The sequence below is a fragment of the Trichogramma pretiosum genome, unplaced genomic scaffold (assembly GCF_000599845.2).
Source record: "Trichogramma pretiosum strain Unisexual culture from Peru unplaced genomic scaffold, Tpre_2.0 scaffold3, whole genome shotgun sequence".
Lineage (NCBI taxonomy): Eukaryota > Metazoa > Arthropoda > Insecta > Hymenoptera > Trichogrammatidae > Trichogramma > Trichogramma pretiosum.
Genome location: NW_019641698.1, coordinates 2,884,497 through 2,893,632, shown reverse-complemented (window position 1 = coordinate 2,893,632; position 9,136 = coordinate 2,884,497). Strand labels below are relative to the sequence as shown.

Below are 9,136 nucleotides of genomic sequence, written 5' to 3'. Positions count from 1 at the left end.
AAAAAAAAAAAAAAAAAAAAAAAAAAAAAAAAAAAAAAAAAAAAAAAAAAAAAAAAACACCTTGTATCAGCAGGCAAGAACTATACCCACTGAGCCAAGGAAGCCGATGTGTGTGTGAGTGTGTGTGTGTTTTTTTTTCTACTCCATCCCATTCGGACACTCACCGGTATCCGGGGTTAGGCATTGCTTCGGTGAGGCCGGGGTTAGTTGAGCATTTCTGCTACTCCTGTTAGTCGTTGTTTTCCATACATCCCCCATCCGTGGTATAGTGATATGCGACGATTAGGGGTTCAGGGACTCATCTTTATCTACTTGGTGAACCTCCGATCCTGCACGCTGCCATCGTCGATTGTCGTTTCCCCTTTTTCAGAGCCGTTTGCGTGGTCACACATTGCTGGCATCTCCTCCTGAGTTGGACATCTTCTTTAGAACTCGCTGTCTAGTGCCATCTTGTGAGTGTGGTTCTCGCTTCTGCCGCCGATGGCAAGTGCCCAATTTGCTCTGTCGGCTACATCTTGTGAGTGTGGTTCTCGCTTCCGGCGCTACGCTGTGAGTCTCCGTGAGTTTTTGATACTCCTCCTTTTTGTTGTCGTCTTGTGAGTGTGGTTCTCGCTTCAGGCGCCGACATGCGTTCCAGCAGAGCCTTGGCTCTCACATCCGGCGCCCTCTTGTGAGTGTGGTTCTCGCTTCCAACTTCATCATGGGAGTGTTGTGCTCCATCTATTGCCAGTCTTGTGAGTCCTCGCCTCGGGCTCCTACTTGTGGTTATCCTATCGCTTCCAGCTCACACAGTGATTGGGGTTTTTTACCGCTACGGAGGCTGATGACATAGCCCGGGTCTTCTTTTTTGAGTAGTACCCGCTCCACCTCGGGTTCGGGCTCGACCTCACCGAGCGAAAAATCACGAATGAAATTTTCCTCAGTAGGGATCGAACTCGCTCCCTCAGAACAGCGTTGGTTTAGCAGATAGATGGCCCAACGCCCTTACCCACTAGACCAACGAAGGCTGTATGTGTGTGTGTGTGTGTGTGTGTGTGTGTGTGTGTGTGTGTGTGTGTGTGTGTGTGTGTGTGTGTGTGTGTGTGTGTGTGTGTGTGTGTGTGTGTGTGTGTGTGTGTGTGTGTGTGTGTGTGTGTGTGTGTGTGTGTGTGTGTGTGTGTGTGTGTGTGTGTGTGTGTGTGTGTGTGTGTGTGTGTGTGTGTGTGTGTGTGTGTGTGTGTGTGTGTGTGTGTGTGTGTGTGTGTGTGTGTGTGTGTGTGTGTGTGTGTGTGTGTGTGTGTGTGCGCGAGCGAACGAATGCAACTCCATCACCGCTGCAGAGGTGACGAGCGCCGGATTCAACGAGCAAGATCACTATCTTTTGCAGGGACTAGAGTACGAGAGGATGAGGACCAGAAACCAGTATCTACCGCCAGCGAGCAACCACCAGGAAATCACCGTAGCGATTCTCTTCTCGGTGGTGAGCTAAACAGCGGAGCCGTTATCCATTTTATATTGTCGGATGATTTGTCACGTTCGAGCAGAGCTACGTTGTCGGGAGTCGTCGACCTGACCGTTTTCCCCAACAAAACAACAACATCGCCGAAGGCCGATAGGATCCGAGAAAGGAACCACTCTCAAGCTAGCTCTCAACGAACTATACACATTTTACATATTTATTGCATTACTTAATCAAGCATTTCTTTGGAGTTTTAGAAAATTATCCTGAATTTGTAAAAATAAGTTATATGTACTCTTAATGTTCACATTGGACGGTGAAGTACTTCTTAAAAGATAAAAATATGAAAAACTTCTGAACATGTCAAAATTAAAAGACATAATTGTTTATCATTTGTCTAAAGATGGTCCTATGCATAGGAAGTAAGTTTCTTAACAATAATTTTCTTGAACTGCAGTCATCTTGCTATTGTCATTTTATTTTTGACCTAATAATATCTTTATTTTGTAATTCATTATGATTTCAGAATAAGTCAAGAAGAATTTCAAAGTCCAAAGTTTTCTTTAAAGAGTTATTCCCAAAGAGTTATTGTAAAATTGATGGAAAAGCTGTAGGACTTTACGGTAGTGTTTACAACCATTGAAGAAAAGTAAAATCTCAAATGAGGCAAGGTGACAAGTTGACTGATGAAAGCGGACAAGAAAAAATTGATATTTGTTTGACTTATGACAATAATACGTTATATTTCATTTGTATTTTTTAATATTTTTCACAGTGGACGAGCAGGTGCACAATTGCCTCACAGATCCAAATTCTTCAAAATACAAATCTCAAGAAATCATTGATGCATGGAATAATGAATATGAACAGAGAAAGGCTATTCTTACAAAAGTAGATAAAACAAAAAACGTTCAGAACAAAACCATTCGTATAGGAATCATTTCACGTCAAGTCATCTGCGTCCCTACTCGAACGACGTGCACTGCTGCGCTCTTGCTTGCTATAAAAGCAAAGCGCCCGGCCAAGCAAGAGAAGTTGTCTCTCAGCAGCCAGACAGAGACGAGATAGACGCCACCGAGACACCAGGGGAACGATTCATCGATTTCGTGGCTCGCAGCGGCTACAAAGACGCGCCCGATTGGATAAAGACGGAAAGCCACTGTTGTGTCGCACCACGCCAGTCCATCGTGCATTTCGAAATGATCGCAGTTAAGGTAAACGACCCACCTTTGGAACACCGGTTTTGCACATGTTGTCTTTTTAAGCATAAATTAGCTTTATGAAGCCGCGTAAAAGTCGGATATGAGTTTTTCTTAAAGTGTTTTGGGTCTGAGAAGGTAAATTTTCCATTTTCACGATAAAAAAATAAAACAAATTTTTTTTAAAGGCGTTTAAAGCAATTTGATGACATGTCCGTGCAATGGAACATCAAGTTTCAGGTATGTCCCCGGTGTTCCACCTTACTTGGTACCTACTATGAGACACATTCGAATCATGGAGAATAAATGATATTATGATTTTTATGGCATCAGGATGTCATATTAGAAAGAAAAATAGAATTGAAAATACTTTTTTATTATATATTTTATATAATTCAACTAATTTATAATTAGTATCAAACATAAAGAAACATAATTAATTTTAAAAATTAAGAAAAACTACAAAAATAATTCTTTTCAACTTTTCCCTTTTAATAATTAAGTTTAGTGAATTGATTTCTTCCGGATTGGCTCTCAAAATTTTAAATTCAATGGTTTTTATTTCCTCTAGGAAAGGAATTTTCCTTTTACCAATTTCTTTTTTATCTGCCTGCAATTTTTTTTTCTGACATTTTATTTTCAATAATCTCCTTTTTCTGTTCTTTCTCTAGCTGTACTTTAAACTGGTTTCGTCGCAGTTAAAAACTCGACTTGGATCCAAGTGCATGATGTCTTTTGATGCCAAGAACTTTTCCACAGAAATAAACCATTCTTTTAAATCTTCCTGAGTCACTTCAGCTCTGGTGTGACTGAGCTGTTGGGCTTTGCGAATGGTTAAAACACCTTGACGTTTTTTAAAAGCTTCAAACCAATGTCTTCCTGGCCTGTCTTCGGCGAATGGATTTGGCAGTTTTTCTGCTTTGACGTATGAATCAACTGCATCGAGTACCTGATCCTTGGTCACTGAAAAACCATTTTGTGCTCTGTGCTTAATCCATTGAGCAATTTTAGCTTCAGTTTCAACTCCCAAGACAGGACCTATTAAACACAATTTATATTTACATAAGTGTACTTACATGTAATAGCTCAATTGACAGAGTTATAAAATAATGTGAATCTTACCCGTGCCAGGTTTCTTTTCCAAACTTTGTGGATTTTTATTCTTTCTAGAAAGTGTAGCTAAGGGTATATTAAATACTAATGATGCTTTTCTCATTGAACAATTCTTGATAGCTTTCAAAGCATTTTGTACATCTGATGTTGTATATTTCCTTCTCTTTGGCCTCGTTGTTCGAACAACTTTTACTACTCCTTTCTTGGCCTTAACTTTATTTTTTTTTGTGGATTTGCGTTGCGTGTTACGTGGAGTCGCCTTTTTTTCAGATTTACCTTTATTTATTGCAGCCATATTAGAATTTTCTGTAACAAATTAAGATTTGTTACATTAATCTTAAGTCAAAAATTTGTTGACATGTATTTTGATTTTTAGGTTAGTCGCATATAACACACATTAAAGATAAGAAAAAACAATTCTCTTACCTGAAAATTAAGCTGTATTTGTTCCTATACATCTACAGATAACTTAAGTTATAGCAATAACTATTATAACTATTGTTCTTTAACAACAATATGAAAAAACTTATGTTTTCACCTCGCTCGATCTCTGTTTCATAGTACGGACAAATTGAGCGGTCGCTGCACTTGGAACGCCAGTTATGCGTGTGCCGCAATACGGACGTGCGCGTGGCGCACGCATGTATTATGAAACAGTAAAATAAATAATTCAATTGAAATATATCGAGTGAATTGTTTATTTCAACACATTAAAAACATCTAAAAGTACCTAGCAAAAAAATATTCTACTCTAAAAATTAAAATTATAACAGTTCTACTCAAAATAGTAGAGTGGTTTTTTTCACACATCGCTTGCGAAATAGATGCTGATTGCACCAAAGTACAAAGTCAGAATGTAGAATTTATTTTTAAAAATAATATGATCATTAGATAGTAATAATGTTTGCTCATAATGATCATTAGGTGTTTATTTTATCATATACATTCATATGTAAACGAATTATAACCGGCTATATTTTAAAATATTGTATTATTTGTAAGTGTTTCATTTTTCGGGACATCGTTCCAAAGTTGGGTCGTTTACCTTACGCCCTAGTCTCTAATCTCTTTAAAATATACGACAAATTTGACGTAAATTACATGGACGAAGATGGATTAACACATCTTCACGTGGCCTGCTGGTATGGCCTCGACACCATCGTCGAAAAATTCCTTGAACTCGGGCAAGATCCCAACGGCTTTTCTCAAGACATGGGCGCGAGATATCCTGACCCGCCGCTATACCTGGCTCTATCCAGATGCAACGAGACAGTAGCCGAATTGCTGCTGAGAAGAGGCGCCGATGTGCTTAACGTGCTCAGTGTGGACGGAGATACTTCTGTGCACATGCTTGGCCCGATTAATCACAATGATGCCTTCCTTGAGACATTTTTCGAGATTGTCGAGGAGAAATATCTGACGTTGCAGGTCAACGCCATGAACCATGATGGCCTTTCACCGTTAGATTGTGCTGTGGCGTACAGGAACAAAAAACTGATGGAATTGCTATTGAGACACGGCGCGAATCCAAATTCGTGCAACAAAGATGGAAGTGCTCCATTGCACGTCATTTGCAGGCTATGCTGCCGCTTTGACTTGGGCGAGTTATTGGCGAAATTCTTCGCCATCAACGACGAACTCGGTAACACGGTCCAGGTCAATGCTCACAGTAAATACGGTGAAACACCATTGAACTTGCTTTTGGCTATGCCGATTGGTAGCGAATCAATTAACATCGCATACAATAACAAACTCCAAGGCACCGGTTACAACAATCGGGTTGACACATCATTGCTCTTGGTTTTGCAGAATTTAAAAAAAAATGCAGTTGAACTGTTGCTGAGAAGGGGTGCCGACCCTAATGTGGCTGACAAGGCATTAGGATTTACCCCTCTGCACGTCGTATCTACTGATGACTTGGCGGAGATGTTATTTGAGATCTGCGATGAAAAACATCAGATAGTCGAGGTCGACGCTCGGGATAACGAGGGTTGGACACCATTGCACGGAGCAATATTTGATGGCAACATAAACTTGGTAGAAATTTTGCTAAGAAGAGGCGCTCGTCCGAATATAGTCGACAAGAGAGGATCGACTCCTTTGCACTATAGTTGCAAGAGAGACGTCGACGACGAAAACATGGCAAATATGTTATTTCAGATTTGCGATGAAAAGCATCAGATGGTCCAGGTCGACGCTCAGGACAATGAGGGTCGGACACCGTTGCACGAGGCAATAGACAAAGGCAACATAAAATTGGTAGAAATTTTGCTAAGAAGAGGCGCTCGCCCGAACTTAGCTGATAATAAGAAACTTACTCCTTTGCACGCAATATGCAAGAGAAAAAACGGCGACGATGGCTTGCTGAAGAGATTTTTCGAGATCAACGACGAATTAAATCAGCTGGTAGAGGTCAACGCCGACGAGAACGAGGAGGGCTCGACGCCGCTACACTTGGCTCTGTCCCATGGATGCAAAAAACTGAACGAATTGCTGTTGCAAAGACACGCCGATCCAAACTTGGCCAACGCAGAGGGTCATACTCCTCTGCATGTTATATGTCAGAGAGAAGACGACGATGTTGACTTGGTGAAGATGTTATTCGAGATGGGTGACAAATTCAATAAGCCGATCCAGATCGACGCCCGGGACAAATCCGGTTGCACACCATTGCACTTGGCTTTGAATGGCGTCCACGAACAAATAGCCGAATGGCTGCTGAGAAGAGGAGCGGATATAAATTTAGCCAACGCGCAGGGATCGACACCGTTGCACTTGATTAGCGCGGGAAAGATGGACTGCGCTGACTTTTTGCAGGCGTTTTTGGAGATCAGCGACGAGCAAAGGCGGCCGGTGGAGGTCGACGCACGCGACAACGAAGGTAAAACGCCGCTCCACCATGCTATAAGTCACCGACACAAGAAGGTGTTTGAATTACTGCTGAGAAGAGGCTTCGATCCGAATCTGGCCGATAACGATGGTTCGACAGCTCTGCACACGATTTGCATGGCCGACGACGACAACGGCTGGGCGAAGATGTTGTTTGCAATCAGCGAGGAAAAGAATCGACAGGTGCAGATCGATGCTCGGGGCATGTGCGACTTTACACCACTACACCACGCACTGGTCAAAGTAGAGCTCAGGGCGGTGGCGGAATTGCTTCTGAGAAAGGGCGCCGCTACGAATTTAGTCGATTGGGAGGGGTCGACTCCTCTGCACACGGTTTGCAAGTACGCCGATGACGATTACTGCGTGAGGATGTTGATCGAGCTCAGCAACGAAGAAAATAAGCCGATCGAGGTCGACGCCCGAGACAAGCTCGGCCGGACGCCGCTACACCTGGCCCTGGCCAAAGGAAACGGTCAGGTGGTCAAGTATCTGCTGAAATTAGGCGCCGACCCCAACTTGGCAGACGAGAATGGATTCTCACCGTTGCACGTCGTCAGCAAGGACCGTTACGACGACGCTAAATTGCTCGAGCTGTTTTGCGACGCCAGCAAAGAGGTCGATCGGCCGTTGCAGATCGATGTCCAAGACAAGAACGGCCGGACCCCTCTACAATGGGCCGTGGCGAATTTGTTTCTCAATGTGCTCGATGTACTCCTGGAGCAGGGCGCCGATCTGTCCAGCTTTGTTTTTCCCAGCAAGAGCTTTTTCGTCGAGAGATTCGGACCGATAAGTGAGATGCACCAACGTGAACGGATCAAGTTTAAATTATCACTAGCGTCTAAAATTGTTGACGTGGTAGAGCGTCTCGAGAAAAGAGGATACGAATTTGATCGCAGCAACACCCTGGATATCATGAGTTTGTTCGCCGAGTACGATCTGTTTGACAAGTCGACGGATCTTGAAGAAAATTGGTACGACGACGAAGAATTTGTGAGCAAATTGAAAGAGATAATGGTGATTCCTAGCCTGTCGCTTCACGACCTTATCAGATTGAGCCCGAAAGAGGCGGCGAATCAACTAAAACATGAGAACTATGTCGAGTTAGCGCGCTCGAACAAATTGTCGGATCTTCCCGAAGGCCACAGGGAGGTTTGTGCTCGGCATCTGTGCGAAAAACTGTCCAGAGGATTTTTCTGGCCTTGGGCAATAGATGCGTTCTATGAACTGCAACGCCACCAGCTACCGGTCATCTGCTGTGAAATGATCATTGAGAACCTAACGAACGGGGATTTATATAATATTTGCTTGGCATCCATACTAGCACCGACGAAAGCTCGTGATTGCTCGTTAGTTTTGTTGTCATAACTATGTAGATAACAAACAATTATAAACGGTATCAAAAAATTGTAACAAATTACTTGAATTCGAAACCTAACAATAACACCGATTCATAATAATTTAATATATAGAAACAACAGTAATTTAGCTTGTACGGATCTCCAAAATCTCTTTGTTAGACAGTGACTATTGCAACTATATCCATGTAAATAGAAAAAAATTGTAATAATACTTATAACTTTTCTCAAATTCTCATGTAATTTTGTAAATATTTAATATCATTAAAATGTGTTATAAACCATCTCACTCCAGTCTTATATATGGCCGATTCTCTGTTAAATCAACCGGTCAAAATTTTTTTTTTCTATATCTAATTTGATGAACACATTGTTTGGGATGTCAGGAATGCACAAAAAATTTTTAGAGCGATTGGGGCCTTTTATCACCCTTACTAAGAATTTCAAAGTTAGCCTTTTTCGCATTTTTCCGTAATTTATCTAAGATCGCAAATATACCTATTAAATTCACTTACATCGCAGTACTATATATGAGCAGTTTTTTCATATATGTACAACTTTTGTGCGGGGGGTTCTCGGATCTGCCCCAAAATTTAGTATGTTATTTGGGTATGTGAAAATAGCCTTCAGGTAAATTTTTAGCCCTCTAGGGGCCTTAGGGCCCAAATTTGGGCCCCTCGAAGGTCCAAAAATAGCCGTTTTTACCTATTTTTGCGTATTATTCAAATATTTGTAACTCGGGCACCGGTGCATATTTTTTAACTCTGAGGGTCGCATTTTTTAGGTCAAGACATGTACTTTTCGTAAAAAAATTATGTAGAGCTCGATAGACCAACCCCCGGTTATGGGGGGGCAATGAAGGGGGATGAAAAATCGCAAAATTGACGTTTTTTAGCTTTTTTTGAATTGATGCAGAAGGCGACTGGATTGACGTATTTACTTTTGCAACGTCTCATTTTAAAGGTATTTTTATTACCTTTAAATTGCCGTGCGCAGAATTAAGATTGGTTCAAAAACGACGGAGATAGAGCTGTTTAAAGGTGTCAACATTATGAAAAAAGGCGTTTTTTCGAGATTTCGATAAGCTGTAACTTTTTTCTAGTAACATGAATCTCTTTGAAATTTTATGTGAAAGTAGTTGA

The 9,136-nt window shown here is 41.6% G+C and overlaps 3 protein-coding genes across 3 annotated transcripts in view; 2 read left to right on the top strand and 1 right to left on the bottom strand.

Annotated features, from left to right (window-relative positions):
- Window positions 1-1,468, top strand: part of LOC111694380 — a 4,669-nt gene extending 3,201 nt beyond the window's left edge. The window contains exon 3 of the mRNA XM_023462326.1: window positions 1,367-1,468. Within this exon, the coding sequence (XP_023318094.1) occupies window positions 1,367-1,468 (102 nt within the window). The remainder of the gene's footprint in view (window positions 1-1,366) is intronic.
- A 1,659-nt stretch (window positions 1,469-3,127) lies between these two features.
- On the bottom strand, window positions 3,128-4,326 carry LOC111694396. Its single transcript, XM_023462416.1, has 3 exons — window positions 4,177-4,326; window positions 3,760-4,056; window positions 3,128-3,675 (listed from the first exon to the last, which is right to left on the bottom strand). The coding sequence occupies exons 2-3, from the start codon at window positions 4,043-4,045 to the stop codon at window positions 3,305-3,307; spliced, it is 657 nt and encodes a 218-aa protein (XP_023318184.1). The 5' UTR covers window positions 4,046-4,056; window positions 4,177-4,326; the 3' UTR covers window positions 3,128-3,304.
- Window positions 4,327-4,851: 525 nt separating this feature from the next.
- LOC106650759 (serine/threonine-protein phosphatase 6 regulatory ankyrin repeat subunit A-like) lies at window positions 4,852-8,004 on the top strand. The gene has a single exon (XM_023462325.1). It carries the CDS (start codon window positions 4,852-4,854, stop codon window positions 8,002-8,004), a length of 3,153 nt encoding a protein of 1,050 aa, XP_023318093.1.
- The last annotated feature ends 1,132 nt before the right edge of the window (window positions 8,005-9,136 follow it).

Bases quoted from the DNA above. Each gene is read 5' to 3' on its own strand.
- LOC111694396 (XM_023462416.1), bottom strand. From the start codon at position 4,045: ATGGCTGCAATAAATAAAGGTAAATCTGAAAAAAAGGCGACTCCACGT. The intron at 3,676-3,759 runs GTAAGATTCACA...TGTGTTTAATAG, and splicing joins GGAAAAGAAACCTGGCACGG to GTCCTGTCTTGGGAGTTGAA.
- LOC106650759 (XM_023462325.1), top strand. From the start codon at position 4,852: ATGGACGAAGATGGATTAACACATCTTCACGTGGCCTGCTGGTATGGC.